Raw genomic sequence first — 22424 nt, 5'->3', positions numbered from 1 at the left:
TCATTATCTAGCTCCCTCTTCCCACGGGAATACAAGTGGGAAGTGAGATGCAGCATCTGGCTGCTCAGCACTGGAACAAAGAGCCATTTCCCTCTCAGCAGAGCACTAGAGGGGTGAGCTGAAGGCACAGATCCATCAATCTCAGGGAGTTCTGCTCCTCACGTCAGCATTTTTAGCAAAGTAATATTGATTATTTCTGATCCCCATTGCTGCACACATAATGACTTGGGTTACAGTCTCTGGGAGACAGGCAGAGACAGAAATACAGCATGAGCCCACAGGGGAAAAAAAAAACAAAGTGGGAGATCAGGGAAAAAAAAATACCCCTTAGAAGGGAAAACTGTGAAAAATCCATTAAATGAAGTTACAGAGGGCAGAATGCAAAAAGAAAAGAGAAAAAAAATCAGATTAAAAATACATATAGGCCACCCACTTGTCCTGGTTTAGCTTTCCAGAGCATAAGGAGACAGGGAAAATGATCTAATTTACACATTGCCTGGGTTTCTTTTGAGATTTTTGTTCTACTATAATATTTTTTCTATTATAATATGCTGTACTGTGATTTTTTTTAATTAATATCTTTCAGAAAGAATCACTAAAGAAAATTAAAAACACTGCAACAGTGAGGTTCAAATCCTACCTAGCTTTGTTTCTATGGCCAGAAAGAGCAGAGTAAGCCAGTAAACCCTCTCATGCCCAGTTTTAGGCTCCGTTAGCTCAAACTGCTTTAGTTCCACATGGATTTTGGTTGCTCTGCTGAAGATACAGCATCACACATTGTTGCTGAATGCCCTGCACTGCAGCACAAGAGGCAAAACTCGGCACAGCAAAACTGGAAGCCCAGGAAAGACAGGAAAATCACAGAAGTCTGCTCTTACTTTTTCACATTCTTCACTTTCATGCTGGCTGTGCTGCCGCAGGAGCGGAGCGGCAGCTCCCCCGGGATGTCCGGAATGTCGGCACCTCGGGCCTGCAGGGAGGAGACAGGAAAAGCAGGAGTTAAACATGGAGTTACACACGGCTGCAAGCAGCCCCTCTGTTCTGCAGGGGGCTACAAACCTCAGGTGTGCTTGAGTTGAAATCTGCCTTTTGACCAGGAAAGACTGACCCTTGGGATGGGGACCAGGGAGGTGACAACCCCTTCCTGCCCCAAGCCTTGCTAACCCTTGGGTAACTGTGAAATTCAGTATTTAATTCATTGCTACTTCTGCTTTCTAAAGCGGAGATTTTCAGAGGTGGGAGTGAAACAGGTATTCCTAAATTCCGTAGCTGGACTCCTCAGTAAGTACCTGATTTTCCAGACATCTGTGCGTTTAGACTCAGGCAGTGGCACTGCAAAAAGCTGGATTGCTCACACAGCGGAAAACAAGTTAATGACAGAGCTGCTTATATGTGGGAGGTGAACTTCTAAAATAGATGTTTGAAGCTATTCGCTTAAGTGCTTGTGGATATTACAATTCCTTAATTACTAAAATTCATTTACTTCAGTGAGGCCAGAACTCCAAAGGCCCTCCTTTCTGTTCTGTCATACTTTCCCATCCCCTCCTTCCTCCAGTTGCCTTTGCCTAAGCCATGAGCTCTGCTGGGGTTGAATTCTCCAGCACAAGAAACACAAACACTCAGCTACATCGGTTTCTCCCACTGTGATCCAGAGGAATGAGGGGATTCAGTGAGGCTTTAATGGAGAGAGCAGTGATCAAACAGCAAGACCAGCACAGACTTCACAGAGGAGGAGAAGAAAAGTAGCTGATGCTGTCCAGAGATTGCCCATCAGTGATGTGGGTGACATCAGCTGAGTGAGCTTTTTCTGCTTTATACAATGCACTAAAAACATGAACCATGTCCCAAAGAGGGAATGCTGAACCAAGAGGAAGAAAGGCACTTCAGTGTTACTTCTCTTACAGGCCTGGAATCAGAAAGTATTCCATCAAATCCCTTTTCTAATGACAGGAGTAAACAGATGATTGCCCTGATGTTACATCAGTCCCAATGGTTCTAAGCTGGTCCAGCAGAAGATCTCTGAGCAGAGCTGGATCTGTCCCAGAGGTGTGACTGATAACAGAACACAGCTGCATCCTGCAGTGTGAAATATGAAGAAATGCAGAAATATGGTCTCCACCCCCGAAACTTTATAGTTGGACCACCAGTACCCAAGCTAGCAGCCCATGTGTGGGATGAGCTCCAGGACAATCTTTGTCACCCCTCCCCGGAGCTCCCACTTGACCCTGACACAGGTTACCTGTACCTGAGCTTCCCCACGTCACCGAGAGCTGCAGTGAGCCAGTCAGTGCCATTCTCCTGCTTGTTTTCATCAACCAGACCAGTGCCAGAGAAAGAGAGGGATTCATTCCACTGAACCCCAGACAGGTACAGGGGCAAGGCTACAACCACGTTATCCATGTGAGGGTCCTGCTGCTGTCACCAGGGACACTCTGGTACTTGGGGTCCATTCCCCTGCTTTAGACAACAGGAGGAGAGTCCTGGAATGGTTCGGGGTAAAAGGAACCTTACAGATCATCCAGTCCCACCCCCTCCTCTGGGCAGGGACACCTTCCACTATCCCAGGCTGCTCCAAGCCCCTCCCAGGCCTGGCCTTGGACACCTCCAGGGATCCAAGGGCAGGCACAGCTGCTCTGAGCACCCTGTGCCAGGGCCTCACCACCCTCACAGGGAAGAATTTCTTCCTAACATCCCATCTAACTATTCTCTGTCAGTTTGAATCCATTCCCCCTGTACTGTTGCTCCGGGTCCTTTTCCCCAGTCTCTCTCCATCTTCCTTCTCAGTCCATTCAGGCTCTGGAAGGCCACACTGAGGTCACCCTGAAGTTTCTCTTCTCCAGGCTGAACAATTCTCTCAGCCTCTCCTCACAGCAGAGCTGCTCCATCCCTCTGATCATCCTGGTGCCTCCTTTGGGCAAAGCCAGACAGGCTGCAGGAGCACCCACTCCCCTGGGCACTGCCCTGCTCCCCAGGAGCCCCTGGACACAGGGCTCCAGGCTGAGCCTGGCTCTGAGGAGATGAACCCCAACAGCTGCAGCTGCACCCATCCAGCTCCTGGTGCTTCCAGCACTGCCCTTGGAAAATCTCTGAGTTCCACCCTTTAGCACCACTGAATAAATCTGAATCCAGGTCTCTCTCTCTCCCAGCTGCACCTTCCACAGCCCTGACCACAGCCAGTGCTCTGTCCCACTGTCCCACAGCTCTGCACAACAGGCACAGCCACTCACCAGAGGAAAACAGGAAAAATATTTATACACTTAAATAAACCTGCTCTGGGCTGACTGACTTACTGAGCACACAATCACTATTACAGGATGTAATAGGACACTTGAGAGTCTCATTGTCAATTTTAGCATTAAGAGGATCACCAATTTAATAAACCTTACAGGTATTTTACATAAGAAAATAGCTAACTACAAGAATAAATGTGCCATTCCAATAAGCTGCTTTTAGGTCAAGCTGGATGTGCTTGCTTAACTTCCTAAGGAACAGAATTTCAGTAGGAAGAAAAGTAATTTTTCTTCTCCATCAGCAGTAGGAGCTGGTGGGATATAAAAATGGATAAACAATCTGACAGAAAATGTGGGCTTCAAGCCAGTTTGCAGCAGTGGGCAGAGACCTCCCTGGATCTGACTCAAAAGCAGCGTAGGCAAAACTCACACCTCCAGGAGCCCAAAATGCCAGCACCTCTCTTGGAAAAGTTGTATTATCCTCTCCTTCCCAGTGCAGTAAAGTCCAAATTGAGCTGGATTTTTTGCATCTCCCACTTTCTGCATCCAGTTAACTGGACCACAATGAGATGCAATGCAGTAATTAACTCCAAGGGCTTTTCCAATTAGATCTGAGCTCCACGGACTGCTGCAGAACAACAATCTCTCCAAGGTTCACAGCTGAGGCAAAAGCACAGAAAGGTAAGGGCACAGAACTTGTGCAAGCTCAGATTCTTATTAAGAGGTACCAACATGAGAAAAAACCTTGGTGAAGAGACAGATACCAAAAAAGAAACTTCCTGCAATTTTAGAAATTGCATTACTCCTAAATAACCATAACTCCTTTCCATTCAAACCAAAGATAAACAGCTACATAAAAGAGATTGCATACACTATTTTGCATCTCTTTTGATGCACAACTTGGCATGTAGCATGCAGGTCACTCTCCCCTCAAAACACAAAAAAAACCCCTCCAAATGAAATTTGTCATCTTTTGTGTTTTGTGTCACAGTAATTTAATTTTAAAAATCATTCTGAAACAGTTGGATTATTTACATCTGAAAATTAGCTACCTGGAATCATCATGGCTTCTCACTTCCCTATTTTCTATGCATCGCTGTGCTGTGGAAACCTGGTAATTGCAGAGCAAATCTGTTTATGCAAATTGTTTAGTCCCATTTTCACAGCTGAATGTCACTGCTGTATCAATCTGCTCCGGTCCAAAACTTGGTAAACAAATTATAGCTCAAGGCAGAACTCAGAGAATTGATTATTCAGGAATCTCAGTCGCTTACCTTTGCAGGGAAGGCTTTGGAGCGACACCACTTCACCAGCTTGCCCTAAACCAAGAAATTCTCCTTCCAAAAGCTTGACTTGTATGAGTAGTAGTTGAGACAATATTGCAGAAAGTCAGTATTTTGTCACCGATACCTGCAGGGATTGCCAGGCAGGGAGATGGCAGCAAACCCTTCCTCTAGGGAGGAGGAAGAACGCCTGCCTGCCTGTCCAACCCTCCCGTGGATCACAGCATCACAGAATTGTTAAGGGTGGGAAGGGCCTTCATGATCAAGGCCATCACTTGCTGCCACCACTGTGCTCACCACTAAACTGTATCCTAAGGCTCCACACCCACACGCTTTCTGAGCACTTCCAGGGACAGAGACTCCAGCCCTGCCCTGGGCAGCTGTGTCAGGGCTGGACAGCCCTTTCCAGGAACAAATTTTCCCTGACATCCAATCTAAACCTCCCCTAGAGCAACTTAAGGCCGGTCCCTCTCCTCCTGTCCCTGTTCCCTGGAGCAGAGCCCGACCCCCCGGCTGTCCCCTCCTGTCAGGAGCTGTGCAGAGCCACAGGGGTCCCCTGAGCCTCCTTTGCTCCAGGCTGAGCCCCCTTCCAGCTGCTCCTGGGGCTCCAGCCCCTTCCCCAGGTCGGTTCCCTTCCCTGGACATGTTCAAGTGCTGCTCCTAATCTCCCTGGCAATCCAAGAGCGGAATCCAAGAGCGGAATCTAAGAGCTCTCACAAATCAGGCTGTTTAGCTTTAAGCATTTGAAATTTCTAGTATTTTTATTTATAGACATGATTTAGAAAACTTCAGCTTTGTGCTCTCTAGCACACAAAACCTTAGTCATAAATAATTTATATCTAACGATTCCACAGTGTAATATGAAAGGATTTTCTCCTAAAAAGTCTCCTTGCGTTTATCAGAAAACATGTCAACCTGTCTCCCTCATATGCAGAGACATAACACAATCTGAAATATGTGTAAAACTCAACACAACAGTCCAATGAACACAATGTGATGAAGTTTCCACCTTGGTATCCTCAACAGGGGAGAATATTGAACCAGTGCAGAACCCACAGCCCTCCTCCTGCTGCTTCTTACTTACTCTGGGATGCACAAGAAACCCTGGAATCCCACAAGTAATCCCATAGTTGGTTTTCCACAGGACTACACAAAGACCCCTGAGAAGGCATCACAGCTACACCTCAGCAAGTGGCAGAATCCAGCTGAGATTTCTGAAGGCAAGAATTTAATCCAAGGTTATCACAAGGCAAGAATAACTATTAGACAGACACTAACATATATTCATTTTCCACTGTCAGTCTCTCAACAAATCCAGTTTGGAGGGACCAGATTGCTCTGGATTCTGTCAGCACATAGCCTTGTTTCTAAAAACAGCAGAGCCGGTTCCAAATGCTGCTTGGTTTCCATGACAGTCTTTCCTTTACATCATCTTCATTTCCCCTCGATCTTCTTGGAAGGAAAAATTACAAAGAGAGGGAAAAAAAACTAAACCCCGTTTAGAGCTCTCAAAAACCCTAAAGCTTTGCTTGAGTTTTACTTCTTTGCTGGAGAACAGCAGGGAACAGAAATGTCGTTTGAGGAGAAGTCATTACTCTGTAGGGAGCAGAAATTTCTTCACTTGGCACAAGAAGGAATGAAGAGGGCTGAAGTGGGTGCTCATGTACAAGGACATCAATAGCGACTCCAAATTTTGGGTACCAGCTCACTACACAGAGCTGCCTTACCATCTACTCCATCAGAGAGTTTGCTCTGCAGCACTAAAAAGAAAGTGACCCACAAAACTCCTTGCTCCCTGTGAGGTGGAAGGCGATGGCTCCCTCAACACCTGCTCTCAGGAATTACTGCCCAGGAACTCACCTGAAGCACAATGAAGGAAGAATTTTGGTCATCTCAGCTCTGACCACGCAGCCCTTAACATACTCCAGGGAAACAAAGTTATCTCTGCTCCTCCTTCAGATGTTTTGACAACTACCCTGATTCTCCGCAATAAATAAATCAATGAAGGAAAGGGAAATGCTCCAGTAAACTGCGAGTCACCATGTTTGAGCGGCTCCAACTAATTCTGAAGGAAAGGCCCCAGTTCCACAGCATTTATCCCTAAAAGGATTAAGATGCACTGAGTACAGCAAGGCTACAACTGGGTCACTGTTCTGAATGGCAGAAATACACGGGAATGGACAATATTCACCCCAAAATGTCAGAGGTACAGGGGCAATATGATGGAAATGCAAATACTTCCCAAGTTCTTCATGTAAAAGAATTATTTCATGAAATCATTTAGTCGAACAGAATTAATTTTTTAAGCATATTCACACAGCATGGCTCTGTCACGTTAGCACATTGCAGCTACATTTTTCAGAGCTGCTTAGGATATTTGTACACATTTAAAATAAAGCAACCCAGGTCTGACAATGCCATCTTAAACAAAAATATGTGCTTGTCAGACTACAGCAGCTTTACCAAAGAAGTTAAAAATAACATTAAATATCCCACTCCAATTCTGTATTTCTTAAATGACGTGGGAGGTTGTGGTCTCCCTGTCCCTGGAAGTGTCCAAGGCCAGGCTGGACAGGGCTTGGAGCAACCTGGGGTAGTGGAAGGTGTCCCTGCCCAGGGGAGGGGATGGAACTTGATGGGCTTTAAGATCAATTCCAACACAAACCATCCTGTGATTCTGTGATTTTAAGGATTAATCCTGTGTTGTTCATGTTCTCATCAGCAGAGTGCAGCATGGGCACATTCAGTAACACCCAGAACAAGGATGTTTTCCAGAGTGAGAAACACTGGAACCTTTTAAATTTTATGGGGTTTTTTTTTGTTTTGTTTTGTTTTTTGGTTTTTTTGGTTTTTTTTCAATTGAAGTCATCACTTAGCTCCTTCCTAAGTGCAAATATCCCTTCTGGCTGGAGGGGGGCTTTAGGTGCAGAGCTCAAGGCTAGGATGGCCTAAGTAATTGGAGGTAGTACTGACCTTTTATCTAACTCTCAGTTTGGGGATTGTGGAATGTGCAGAAACACTCATCCAGACAGAAATACCTTTAAAATCTCATGGCAACTGAGATAATGGGATAGAGAAAAGGAATGAAAAAATGACAAGTGCTTACAGTAAGGAAACTTTGAACACTGGTAGTGCACATTCTTAATCGCATGTCTAAGAAATCTGCATTCAATAAAGACATTTGAATGTGCATAATTTTGTGAGTTTAGAACTTTTAATCCCATTTTCAGGTTTTCAATTCCAAACTGCTCCAGCCAGTACTTAGTTCATGGCATGTATAAAAGGGAATTCTTCTCTTTTTTTTAAAGGACCACACAGAACGTGTTTTTTCTAGTTCCAGCATCTCCACGGCGAGGCGGTGGGGGGGGAAGGAGGGAAATAAGTAAAAGCAAAACAAAAAACCCCAACACTTTAAAGCATTGCCATGAGCTGGCAGATTCAGAGACACCTCTCATTTCAGAGACTTAGTATCACAGAGGAGTTAGTCCAGGGCATCCATTTACTGTAGTTTAAAGGATCAGCCTGGAATAAGCAAAGAACAAATTCTTAATTGTTTACTGTGTTTTCAAATGAAGATCTGCAGCTCACAGATATGTAGGTGAAACCTTCTCCAGCTCTCATGAAGTGGAATCCAAGACATGGAACAAGCAGCTTGGCAGCTCTGAGCATCTCCTTTGGCACTGCCACTGTCACTGTGACCAAAATTCACCTCTGCACAGCAGCGTGAGTTTGTGCCATGGCAACTTTTCCCAAGTGAGCCTGAAAGAGACACACAGATTTTCACTGGTTCTCTGCACGTGAATCCAGTGCACCCAAGGGGTGCTGGGGATTTTCAGCAGAACAGTCTCACACTTGTGTTTTCCATCACAGAATCCACAGTTTTAGGGCTAAAAGGGATACAACCAATCACAAATGAATAGTCAGCAACTGAAGGCAGCATTAGCATGATAACTCCCTGACAGCCCTAAGTCTGGATATGACATTCCCATAGTGAAGCCTGATTATCATTCCCAAAGCCCTGGGCCCAGGAGCTGCAGGGTACAGTACACAGCCTCACACAATGGCAGAGTGGCTCAGGAATGTACTTTCTTTTAAGAACAAAAATCCCACATACAATATGCGTGGGAAAGGCAGACAGTGTTAGAGTCCTGCTTCTGTACAGCCTACAAAATAAATTACAAGAGAAAAGCCACAGAAAATAGAACATCCAACAAGAACAATACTTCTGATTTCAGTTTCTTGTTGGTAAAAAAACGACCCCAAAGATCCCAGCTACTGTTTGATGCACAGAGGGAGGAGGGATCCTAATTATGGCTTGGATATAAAAGGACAATTGGAGCTTTGGATTTTATTGTAGAAAGCAATTTCTCATCACGTAAAACACAACAGAGATAGATTCAGGCTCAAACAAGCAAATCCCACACTGGTAAGTCCCCTGGCCACAGCCAGTGATTATGCAAATAAAAATGTAATGTTATGTTATAGATAGAAATTGGATTTAGCAACTCAGGAGTTGTCCCAGTGCAGCAGCAGCAAGATGGGGAAGGTGGAAAAAGCAGCAGCCTGACATTTAACCCCAGCATCTGAGTCGGGACAATTAACAGAAATTTATATTTCTGTGTTAAATCCACCTGGGCTCAGCTTTTGTTTATAGAGAAGTGTGTCCAAGTCATGAGCACAAAACTGGGATCCACTGCACTCCCTGCCCAAAGCCCTGTGACAACACAGCAATGTGAGGAATGTGTCTGCCTTTAGCATGCACTTTATACCACAGAGTGTCCATAAATTTCTGACCAACAAAGCAGTCATTAACTCTACCCAAGGGGAGGGGAAAGCTCAGCCTGGGATCACACACCAGGCTTCACAAAGGGGACAGGACTCCACACTCCTGATGCCTTCCAGAAAAGGTGACACAGGCTGGAAAACAGGAGGTGACACTGCTCTCCAGAAATGACCTGGAGGTCAAAACAGGACTCTTGGTGCTGCAAGAGCTGGGAAGGTGAATAATGACCACGGGGCTGCTCCAGGGCTGGAGCCCCTCAGCTCTGGAGCCAGGCTGGGAGAGCTGGGGGTGCTCACCTGGAGAGGAGAAGCTCCAGGGAGAGCTCAGAGCCCCTGCCAGGGCCTGAAGGGGCTCCAGGAGAGCTGGAGAGGGACTGGGGACAGGGGATGGAGGGACAGGACACAGGGAATGGCTCCCACTGCCAGAGGGCAGGGATGGATGGAATATTGGGAATTAGGAATTGTTCCCTGGCAGGGTGGGCAGGCCCTGGCACAGGTGCCCAGAGCAGCTGTGGCTGCCCCTGGATCCCTGGCAGTGCCCAAGGCCAGGCTGGACAGGGCTTGGAGCAGCCTGGGACTGTGGGAAGTGTCCCTGCCATGGCAGGGGTGGACTCTAAGGTTCCTTCCAACCCAAACCATTCCATGATTCCATGAATAATGTGTGCCCTGCCTACCATGGTATTTGATCAAACCCCAAAAACAACGTGCAGCCTTACACCAACACAGCAGTGACCAATACAATGCAGCAAGGCAAGAATGTAGGCAATGACTTAAATAAAAAAGTCAGACTAATGATTACCAACATCTTCAGGGAATAACTCATCATTTTATAATTAAGAAGGCTGAATCATGGCAAAAAAAAAAACCCCAAACATTAATGCCTACAATCTTCAGAAAGACAAACTCTGACATGATTTGTTTGTCTCTTGGGCTTAAATTGGGGTGAGGAATGGAAGGGGATGGATAAGCAGACTGTTGATACCCTTCAAAAACTGTTCCATCTTTTCCTGCATTATGGTAACTAAGAAGATATGGACACTGATTAAAGAAAAAAAAAAAAAAGCCAGTTACAGCAAACCACTTATAAATAAGAGACTTCTTTCCTTAATGTTCTGCCTTATTTTTAAGCAGCTGGGACTAGGGACAAGTGATTGACAGTAAATAAATTATAAGTTTTATCTCCCAAATAAGTACATTCCGAACAACTGTGGCATTTCCTGTAATCTGACAACAAAACAGGCGTAGAAAGAGATCAGCTTGGGAAGAGGGTGAGAGGGAAAGAAGTGGAGGGTCGTGACAGTGTAATCCTGACTCCAAAACTCAGGGCAGGGAATAACCTGGAGTAGCAACAGCAGCAGCCCCAGCACCACCACCACCAGCAGCCTGGCTGAGCCAGAATTAGGAAAGAAATCACACACAGGGTGCATTCAAACTGGTGCTGATGGTGCATAAGCTGCTGATTCAGCCTTAGCAAATTCTAAATAATTCCTTCATTTTGCTGGATAGAAATAGACTTTCAAACAGATATTTACAAAACGTAATTTGGATCTCCTGGCTCACCACTGTAGTGCCATAGTGCACACACTGGCAAGGCTTTAAATGTAACCAGAAACTATTGCTGCTCTTGCCTATGAAAACTAAATGATTACTTTGAATTAATACTTCCTGCCAAAAATACAGTATCCATTCTGGATTAATTGAACTTATTTAATTGGCAAAGCCAAATGGAAGTCAATGTGCCAATTAAGTGGTTGCCCCAATTTCAGAAGATTCTCAGGGACAAGCTCAGTGCTGTGAGCCAGCCTGTGAATTGAAAAGGCCCCTCTAACCAAGAGCCAGAGAAAGGACCTCACACAGCAACAGAAACCCTTGCCAAAAGCTTAACAAGGGAAAATAATGCTAGATTCATGCAGCAGTAACAAGGAAAAGCAAGTTATATGGATTGAAAAGGAAACACAGGTTACTGGTGTAATGCCAGACCAGAACTGCTTTGACCAAAATATTATTGCACCCAATGCCTGCCTGGTGTGATGGCCTGGCCCAAAACATTTGTGTCAGATCAGTGCCTGTGCTGCCCACACTTCCTGGACTCCCATTCCACCCTTCCCTCTGGTATCCCAATTCCCCAGCCTGAGCTGCAGCAATTCCATGAAAATGCCGCCCAGTGCTGGGCACAGAAGACACCCTGCAGTTCCAGTAGGATTAACACAGTCCTGACTCATTAATCCAGGCAAGTCAAGAGCTTGAGGACCTTCAGCAGCACAAAACCAACCTCCAAACCTACAGGTAACATTTTCTATAGCATCAAGGCAGTGATCCCTCAGAATTAGAGCAAGAAACCAAATGCTGGAGCATTTAGGTGGAGAACCATCTAAGTCAGGCTCTGATGCTGTCAAGAGCTCATGGAGAATTTGGACAATGCCCCCAGCACAGGGTGGGATTGTTGGCATCCTTGGCCCTCCTGTACAGGGCCAGGAGTCGGACCTGAGGGTCCCTTCCAGCTGAGGAGATTCCACGATTCTAAAGTCCATTTCTACTGACTTGTCCAAGCCCTTTAAAAGACAGCAGAAAAGCCCCACAATTTCACCTTCATATCTCCTAAAACTTCCTCTTGCATTTGAAAGCTTAAAACTTTAGACTTTTAAAAAGAACTTGCAGTTGGGCAGTCAGAGTTCAAAAGTACATTTTTCCTCAATATTTTTTTTCCATGATGGGGAACGCATCTGCGAACAGGATCAGCCTGACAAAACTCTGTCAGTGACTTCAGAGCTCCCAACCACATCCTCAGCTGTAAAATTCCGGTGCTGCTTCACACACATTCAAAGCTTCAAGAGACACAGGGAAAAAAAACACAAAATATCAATTTTAACATGGTTAAAGGTATTATATCTACATATCTCAGAAGATAAAATTAGATCATTTCAGTAAACCACTATTTGGAAATCACTATAGCTTACAAGCCAAGCAAATGGATTTACCACATTCCCTTTTTATGCAGATTTTTCCACAACTCCTGGAGGTTAGTCTACATCTGAAACATGCCTGATGTTCTGTGAATTAAAAACCAACCAATGAACCAACACTAATTAAAAAAGAAGCCACTTGTATTCTATTTTTGGCATCTATTCTTGCAGAAGCCCCACGCAAGACCTGGGGCAGCAATGGCCAAGTGAACTACAAAGAATGAGAAACAAACACTAAGGACATAAAAATCTTTCTTTAAACCCTTACAAAGCACTATCTCTGCACACATTCATAATTGCATTTAAAAATAGTTTTCTCCTCACTCATGTCCCAGATTTAACAGCGATATATTGAGGTCTCATTAAAAAGCCTTTATTACTTTCACAAGCCACGGAACCTTCCCCATCTGGCATCAAATGCTGAAAATACTACAGATCTCAGAACCCCTCTGACCTAAGATTATTCCAGGGACTTCATAGGACAGGTTCTAACCCTGTGCCTTTCTAAAGCATTTATAAGCTTGCATTTCTCCTAAGAAAATTCCAACAGCAAAAGCCTAAAATGATGCATACCAACTACAGCTGCTGCCTTCTTGTGCACTTGTCAAATTCACAGTCTTCTATCTTAATTTAGAGATTCCCCTTTTCTAGGCACCCTGGTTCTGCACAAGCAACACCTGACCCCAGCTGTCACCTCTTGGCCCTGTTATGGACAGCAGAACTCCCAGATCCTGTGAGATCCCAGCCAGAGGTGCACCAGGGGGACAATAAACCTTCCATGGGCTTGGAGACTCATATTCTCATATTCTGAAGGTTTTCAAAGCTGAAGGAATTGGAAAAGTGCAAGAAAAGTGACTTCTTCAGAAGCATGTAGAGAATCACAGAAAGGCTTGAGTTGGAAGGGATCATAAATCCCATCTCCTCCCACTCCTGCCATGGCAGGGACACCTCCCACTGTCCCAGGCTGCTCCAAGCCCTGCCCAGCCTGGCCTTGGGCACTGCCAGGGATCCAGGGGCAGCCACAGCTGCTCTGGGCACCTGTGCCAGGGCCTGCTCACCCACCCTCACAGGGAACAATTCCCAATTCCCAATATCCCATCCATCCCTGCCCTCTGGCAGTGGGAGCCATTCCCTGTGTCCTGTCCCTCCCTGCCTTGTCCCCAGTCCCTCTCCAGCTCTCCTGGAGCCCCTTCAGGCCCTGGCAGGGCTCTGAGCTCTCCCTGGAGCTTCTCCTCTCCAGGTGAGCACCCCCAGCTCTCCCAGCCTGGCTCCAGAGCTGAGGGGCTCCAGCCCTGGAGCAGCCCCGTGGCCCCTCTGGACCGGCTCCAGCAGCTCCAGGTGCTATTTTGGGTATTCCTTTGATCTCCACTGTCAGGTGAATGCAGCTCACATGGCACCTCTCTGTGTCAGCACACTTGCAATATGTGCATAAATGAAGATTTCTGTGTTTATCTCAGCATTTTAATGCTGCTTCACCACAAAATTCAGACAAGGCTGGAACAGAGGGTCTGTAGGCACAGCAGCCTGATGGGGGGAGAGCCATGGGCTCAGTGCTTTCAAACAGCACAACTCCCTGAACTCATGAAGAGGAAATCAGGAGGTCAGTAACATGTGGTAAATGCAGTATTAAGCACAAGTATCAATTTATGCTAAAGTTAATGCAGGCTGAAGACAGCTGTTTTGTAGGCTCATGTGAGATATATAAAGGCTCTTTTACAACTTCATTTGTTGTAACTCAGAAACAGAGCACTTAGCAGGGCCTGGCAAGGAAAAGATACCCCTTTCCTTTAAAATAACATTACTGTCTTGGAGAAATTTTAGAAAATCCATAAACTGCAATTTTCCTTGGCTCACACAGGGCTTTGCAGCTCCAGAACTCAGAAGTGATCTGTGAAGAAAGTCAGTATCATCAATTGCATTTCCTGAAGTGGAGCAGAGGCAGAAATCCCAGGATGTGTGAAGGTTACCCAGCAGGTGCAGCACAGTAGGAATTGGGGGCTGAGACAGAAAAAATGTGTCTAATACACCCAAATTCTAAAAATACAGAGCATGAGTCAAGGGGGAATACAAAATATAGCAATGCTTGAGGAGATACAGGCAGCTGCCTCATTACCCAGCTCCTGGGAACTCTGTCCAGCCAGGGCTGCCTCTCCTTCAGCCTGGACCTCACCTACAACACAGAACTGCACCAGAAATACTGAGAAAGAGCTGCCCCTGGATCCCTGGAAGTGCCCAAGGCCAGGCCAGGAGGGGCTTGGAGCAGCCTGGGGTAGCGGAAGGTGTCCCTGCCATGGCAGGGGGTGGAACTAGATGACCTTTAAAGTCTCTTCCAACCCAAACCATTTCACAATTCCAGGATTCCCCCCAAACAAACCAGGTCTCCAACATAAAATTATGCACCCTTCTGCTGAACCACAAACACAAAACAAGCAGTGTTAAAAAGCAAATGAAAGTATAAATAATAAAGAAGACAAAAGAAGTTGCATCAAACAAAGGACTGAAGCTACTCAGGTGCCAAGAATGAACTGGCAATGACAGAAACATTAAAAAGAAAGAGCTTCTGTCACCTTATATTTACAGTACAGGAGGACATTCAACCTCCACATATTTAGAAAGATCTTCAGTTTATTTCTTATTAAGAAAAAGCTCTGGAAACAAAGCACTTATATAAATTAATAATAAGCCCTTTGAAAAGTATTATGGATGGAAGGAAGAGTAAAGACTTGTTCATGTAACAGTGAATGCATAAAGTGACTTTTCTTAATAAAAGCATGTGCCAAGGCAAAGTTCAGGAGACAAGTGCCAGGACTCTCCCAGCTCTCCAGAGTGTCCCTTGTCTCAGCCTGTGCTCACCTGGGAGAAGGTGAAATTCATGTGCGGTGACAAAGCCTGGTGCCCATCAGGGCTCCAGCAGCAGCCAGGGGAACCAATGGAGGGAATAACTTCTCCAGCCCTACATCCTCCATTCCCTGGGGGCTGGGGCTTCAAGCAGCAACAAAACTTAAACTCTGCATCTTCAACAACCACTAACAAAAAATTAGATGTACTGTGGCACTCTGAGACAGTCACATACCATGGAAAGAGCAATCTCTGTGACAAGGCTGAAGCAGAGGCTGCTAAAAATGCAAAGTGAAGGAACAGAGTGAGGGAAGAAACCTCAGGCTTCAAATGATCAGGGAAAAGGCAGAATATCGAAGATAAGCTGGTTAAACAGAGAACACTGTCAGTGCTGAACAAGGTCCTGTAAATATTTACATCTCAGTATTGCCCATGACTGGAGGTAAGGAAAGTGGAAATTTGATTCACTCAACACAGTAAACACAAGCAAGAGAGGCTTTTCTCCCCACTCTTTACACTGATTCAGAGGACCCTGAGGTCAAACCAACAATGTGACCACAAATTCAGCCACTGTAGATACAGGTTCAGCAGCTTTACTGTCCTTTATCACACCAAGTCACTATGCAGCAATCCCAGCTGGGAATTTCCCTGTTTATCATCCTCCAAATCTCTTCTCCACTGGACCAGTCAGTTGGCACAGAGCTGTGCAAGAGGACATGTCCCAAAAAGTGATTTGAGTTCCTCCAGTGAGGGGAGCACGATGCAGGGTAAAATAAAACACTGAGCAATGTCCATGAGCACAACAGCCTCAAGCAGGTGAACATTCCCTTCATTGCTAATCAACCAGAGAAAAAAAACACCACCAAAAGAGATATGCCAGGAAACCTGTGTCACAGGTGAGGACACTGAATTACAGCCTGACAGCTGAGACACACCTGGAGGTCACAGACAGCAGTGAGGTGTCACACAGTGATTCCCACCAGACTCCAGGCGTGGGAAGCTCCGAGCTGGGAGCAGGTGCTGCTGCCTGAGCAACACTGACGGGAACAGACGGTGCCCCCAACTGTGGCCAAGCTGGAGAGAAGGCAAAACCAGCCACACACCAGGAAGGAAAAAAATTACAAAGTGAAAAGTGCACAATTTGACAGGCTGGAAGAGCTGGGGGTGTTTAGCTGGAGAAGAGAAGGCTCCAGGGAGAACTCAGAGCCCCTGCAAGGGCCTGAAGGGGATCATAAATAGGTGGGTGAGAGACTTTATACAGGCAGAGGTTGACAGGACAAGGGCGAATGGCTTCCCATTGCTGAGGGCAGGGTTAGATGGGATACTGGGAAGGAATTCTTCCCTGTGAGGGTGGTGAGGTCCTGGCACAGGGTGCCCAGAGAAACTGTGGCTTCAAAAACCCCCATGAATATTAAGGTAATCCAGTTGTCTGTGGTCCACTGCCCACCTGAGTGACTTCTCTGAGATGAGAACAGCACCTTTGTATGCAATTTTCTGCAGCTCTGATCCCTCTGATGGCAGGTTTGCTCTCAGGCTGAGGTTTTATTTATGTAGACTTAGCCAGCATTTTGCTAAAATCTCATTCTTTCACAATGCGGCATGCTTCAAAGAGCATGTTTTTACAAGAAGTTCCCTTCATGTTCAGAAGTCTTGCTGAAAAAGAGGTTAATGCAGACTGAAAATCGTTGTGACATTATGGACCTTTTAATTGGTTACAAGACCTGCTTTGGGGCATGTATTAATAGGGCAGAAGCGTTGTGAAAGCTCCTTCCCCCTCCTTGACAAACTGCCAGAGGAAGAGAAGCATTTTGGCCTTGTTCAAAGTATTGTACAACCCATTTAAAAAGCTGAAACTTAGGGAGCATAAATGGAATAGAGGAGCAAAGTGTTCAGAATGGGAAATGATGGGAAGAGAGGATGTAGGCCAGGTGTTTACCATGGCGCTGAGCGTCTCCTCCCAGTCCGGCCTCTCCCTGGGATGGATGCTCCTCTGCAGCTCGGGGACAAAGTCATCTTCTTCTGCATGGACAGAGGACTTCATCATTCTGCAAAGGACAGAAGTTGGATATTCAGTGACAATTCCTAGATAATCTCACACCCAGTCCGTTACAGTGTTCACTTATGTGACAACATGAAATGATTTTACACATCCAGAAATCCCACAGACTCCTGAATTTCTCCCACTTCCTCATTATACAAGCAGGACAAGAGTGTGAATTTGGTGGAAAGAAATCTGCACTTCCTAACCAATCAGTCGATAATTTTGTTTAATCACTGCACAATTTGCAAGTCTCACAACACAGAAAAATGCAGAGTGATTTTCAGTCCACTTCAGAAAAATGGCTCCTATTGCCCAGGCAAACAGCAAGGGAAACACACGTTTGTAAGGAGAAATGCACACATTTGATTCCTCCTCCTTTCAGGAGGTTTTTCCTGAAATGGGGATAACAGCTTCCAAATCTTAGTCTGAGTCCACATCCTAAGGCCTGATCCATCAGCTCTCATCCCTTCCTGATTCTACCTGAAGAATGAGCACCTCAAATCAGCCTGATGTGACCAGGCAAAACTTTTCTTCAGATAAGAAGCCATCTTCCAAATACCCTGTGAAGGTTATTCCAAGCTGCACAGAGATCAGAAGCTCAAAATGAAAACTGAGAAAGAATTCATAAAAGCTCCTCAGCCCCTCCACATGATAGCTCTCTGTATATATGGGGGGTTTTTTTCACTTTTTGTTTGTATAAATGTGCCTTTGCAGAGATTAAGACACAGACTTGAAGTACCAAAGGCCTGTTCAAAGTCTGGTATCACCCATCCCAGTTTCATTAAATGTGATATTCGGGCAGGCTTTTATTCCCTTAATAGATCACCACTTATGTATTTAGGATAATCATTTGGATAATCAGCAGTGCAAAGGCATGGGCAGAAAGGGCTGGTTTCTAACCCTGCGGATTTATGCACCATTTGACTGAAATACGCCTGGTGAAAGCCAGTTAATAAAACTCCTTTGCTTCAGATCCAAGATGTGAAGTTCTGAAACCCCAACATGCTGCTTGATATGGGGCCAAATCATTTAACTCTGCTTTGTTCTCTCCAAGAGGGTTAAGGATGAAGTAATTAACACTGCAGTTAATGGCACCGCTGGGTTAGGAATTACAGCCCGTATAATTTCATCCCCAGCTTTGTGATCATATTCCTGCTCCAATAAAAAAACACATCCCAGAGAAAATGAGCCTCAAAACTGAATGTCACAGTGCCCCAGGGAATTGCTGCTCACTGGGTCTGTATGTCATTCCCACCCCCAGCATCACCCACTGTCCTCAGGAGGGAAGAAATGCACCTGCGGAGAGCTGAAAAACACCTGCAGGAAAATGCCAGGATTTAGAATACAGAGGTGCAATGTCAGCTCAGAAAGGAGACCCTCACCTTTGCAATAGATGTTTAAAAGAATTGGGGGTTGAAAGACTAAAACTTTCCTGCTTCAATTTTCCTTTGCACATCAAGAGGAGACCTGGCCTCACAGCACCAGCTCCACCACAGGAGAGGTTTCCCACTTAACTTAAAACAGAAGAAACCAAATTGTGCAACTCAGAAACAAGACATGAATAAGCAAACAAACAAAACAAAACAAAACAAACAACAAAAAACCCTCAACCTTTTACATCAATGTCATGATTTTGAAAAGTCTCAATACATCTTTCCTGAAGATTTCTACATGTTGGGGTTTGACCACATTGCAGCTGAATAAAAAGATCCTAAACAAACGATCCCACAGTAAGGTCAGTCTAATTCCCTGAGGTGATGGGATGGAAGGAAGGGTGAAGTGATCAAGACTCACCTTCTCCAGCAGTTAAAGCAATCAGCTTATCAAAGTGCTTCCTCATTTAAAGACTTGAAAATAAGGGGACTGCATTTACATCTTTATCAGCACTTGGGAGTACAAATGGATTCACTACACAGCTTCTCAGGCTTCTCGGAATTCCTGCCAGATTTCTCCTCTGAAATGTGTTGGCTGCAATGGTGAGTGAGTGCAGAGGATGGTATGTCCTATTTTAAATAATCCTGGGAATCAGGCTCATGTTCAGGGTCTGTACCCTCATATTGGATCAACATGGATGTCACAGCACCCAGCTCTTTTCACCACACTCCAATCTATCTACTCACATAATTTCTTTAATCTATGTCTATAAAACTTCCACAATAAACTCTTCACAAACCCTTCCCACTAAGATCCCAAAATGTAGTCCCATCATTCATCCTGTGAAGGTGTTCTGGACTTTTACTGCAAATTGGAAAAGCTCCACATGAAAAATTGAGCCTTTAAAACAGTCAACTCTTTGAGCTTTTGCCAGACTTGGAATATTCTACTGCTAAGGGACATTCTAACTTGGTCACAACATCACAAAAATATTGGAAATGATACTGAAGATTTTCTCTCTGACACAATTATCAGCACTTGATAACCATCTGCGCACCCTTATTAATTTTTAATAGCCACTATTTAATTCCATGCCATCTGAGACAGAGAGCAAGGAAGGCTGAAGATGCTGCAGGTAATATTAGACCTTTATGGATTAAGTCTAGTGGCTTTTTCCTGCCAATCAGCGACCTGGATGAAGGAAAATAACTTTGTGAACTCTCAGCAATGAAACAGGGAGAGGAGTTGGGGCAAAAAGCAGGAGAGTAGGAAGAAAAGCAGCTTCTGAAAACACTCTCCTTTTTACAATGTTTCCTCTGGGCATGTAAAACCCCAGAACAACAGCTGGGGAAGGAGTTTTCCTACCAGCTGGCCTATAGAAAACTCTGGCTTCACCCCAAGACAAGCCTGGAATATTATCTCTAGGTATAATCACATTCATACATTTTTATATGCATGTGCATTATGGATATTTGACATTATTTTAATGTATAAAATAAATAGTACAACATACATATGTCTGATTCACCTCACATGTCAAGCTGTAACAAGACAAATTATATCTTTTCTGCTATGGAGATTCTTTTCCACAGGAGAGGAAAATACCTCAAATCCCAGGAGCATTTACACAAAACACTGACACATGGATCTTGTAAACACTAAAGCCCAAACCAGCTAAAGGGGCTGCTCTATAACAGCTCTGTTTGGGTCTATATATTTGGGGCAGATGGAAATGAGTGAGAAGTCACTACAAAATTTAATCCTGGCCATTAGAACAGAAATAGAATTTTATTTAAAATGCCACTTCCTCAACCTCTCAGCAGCTCTGCCCTTGCAATGAAATGTGACACTGTTATATTAATAAAAGTTCTGGTGTACAGAGGCCATTAAACAATTCCCCTGCAGATGAATGAACCCTTCTTAATTGTAAATTGAGAACCAAATGTACTGGAACAAATGTTTACAGGACATTTCACAAAAGGCCCTGCCCACTTTCACACCCACCCATTGAAGTTCTCTGGTAGGTCAAGTTGATTAATTTAGTTAGAACTTATATATTTGTACACGACACAACTGTATCAAGAAAACATCTCATGTCCTTTTCCTCCTTCTCAAATCCAATTAGCTGCTCCCCTCATTTATGGTATTTCTGTGCCATATCGGGAATTAAAACCCTCTGGTGCCTTATCCAAGCATCAAGTCCTGTCTGCTCACAATGAGTTGTGTCACAGGCCCGGAAACAGGAGATCTGTATGGTGATTTGTATTAAGTAAACTTTATCTCAAGTAAATGTAAACTTTGTATTAAATAGATGTATATTCAGCTTGACGCCCCTAAACTCTACAGCTACTGCTTGTTTATAATACTATAAATTTTAAATACACCTTTTTTAGAGAACCTTCCCTGCGGCTTTGAGGGAGTCCCACATCCACAAATCCAACATATTTTCCTATTTCTGTTTGCATAAGAGAGGAAGAATCACAAAAAGGGGGTTTGTGGAAAGAGCTCCTCAAGGTAAACAAGAACAGAACTCTTAAAACACTGTGGGACCCCTACAAGAGTGTTCCCATTACTCAGGTTCTTTGGCACACCCCCAGTGCCACAGCAGAGGAGAAACACAATTGTCATGGCTTTAGTGCCATGTGACACCCCAGTTCCTGGCAGGACACAGGATGGTGCCAAATTGCTTCCACAGGTGCCAAAGGTGTGAGAGCCCAGCCAGGCTCTTGTCAGAGAGTCAATTCTCTGCCTGCCTCATCCCAGCTGGACAGGCAATGGATTCCTTAGATTAAATGCCAAATATGATTTGAAACTGTTCTCCTCCCTGGGGATATCAGGCACTGCAACTTCTCCTGGCTGCTCCCCCCGCCAGTGACTTTTCTTCCTGACCTCCAGCTAACAGGTGAGAGCCAATGAGAACTGATTTGTTTATTTATTATTTCTATCACACTGTTGTTGTGCCTGGAAAATGAAAAACATGGCTCTGCCCTACAGAACCAACAATCCAAGAGGATTTAGAGCTCCACAGAAAGTGATGCCTCCCAAGATATAAATTTTACCTCAAAAGCTATAATTCAATTAAGGCCTGTGCTGACACCAATGGAGATTGAAAACCAACGAGCTTCAAACACTATCTGAAAAATCTCACATTTGTTTTGCTCAAATAATTTGCACAAAAGGAAAAAATAACCCATCCTAGCCTGGGTGGAGCATTCCTGTCCTTCCGAATGTAACAAGTAGAGTTTTAATCCCATTACTCTCAATCACAGTTTGGAAAGATAATCCAGCAGTGAATCAACAGAGAAATACCTTGAAAACTCTGCTTCAGAAGGTTTTAAACAAGTCAATCAGGATGTTAAGTGCTGTGGGTGTCCCCTACAATAAATGACAGCAGAATTAAGTCAAGTTTTCATATCTCATGAGCTTGCCCATTGTCACCAGGAAAGGAAGAAAAATTATTAAACAAAAACTGAGATTTGACCCAAAGTTTATAAAACACTTGGGCAAGACATTGGAATCATGTGAGAAACCCTGATATATCTTCGCTCTTGACTTCAGACTTCTACCACAAACACACACAAAAATTAGGAAATTACATTAGGGAGATGGGGAAAACACCAAAATGCATATAGCCCTCTCAGCCCAATTTTCCAACTAAACTCTGTGTCCATGAAATTAAAACTAGTACAGTGGAAAGGAAGAAAATAATCACACAATATGGAAAGGAGAGATACCTCTGCTCTCAGATGAGCCCCAGGGAAAATGAAAGAAGAGACGGGACCTGCAGGCTGACAGTGCTGACCTGATGAGGATTTAATTTCGCATGTTTCAAATCAGCTTTGTCAACACCTCCCTGATTACATTATGTCCATCTGTATTATATAAAACAAGATTTCTGAAATCTTACTCCAGG

At 44.6% G+C, this 22424-nt stretch overlaps 1 protein-coding gene across 9 annotated transcripts in view; it reads right to left on the bottom strand.

Moving 5' to 3' along the window:
* Positions 1-22424, bottom strand: part of ARHGAP32 (Rho GTPase activating protein 32) — a 238584-nt gene that overhangs the window by 129709 nt on the left and 86451 nt on the right. For 8 of the 9 annotated variants that reach the window (XM_072918149.1, XM_072918150.1, XM_030290907.4 and 5 more), the window contains 2 exons: positions 17033-17141; positions 879-970 (listed from right to left, as the gene is read on the bottom strand). In XM_072918149.1, the coding sequence (XP_072774250.1) occupies positions 879-970; positions 17033-17140 (200 nt within the window). In that variant the 5' untranslated portion in view covers position 17141. Of the gene's footprint in view, positions 1-878; positions 971-4504; positions 4657-17032; positions 17142-22424 lie in introns of those variants that run through there. The other variant, XM_072918153.1, reaches the window with a different exon arrangement.

Source organism: Taeniopygia guttata, chromosome 24 (assembly GCF_048771995.1).
Source record: "Taeniopygia guttata chromosome 24, bTaeGut7.mat, whole genome shotgun sequence".
Lineage (NCBI taxonomy): Eukaryota > Metazoa > Chordata > Aves > Passeriformes > Estrildidae > Taeniopygia > Taeniopygia guttata.
This window is presented reverse-complemented; position numbering and strand designations above follow the sequence as displayed.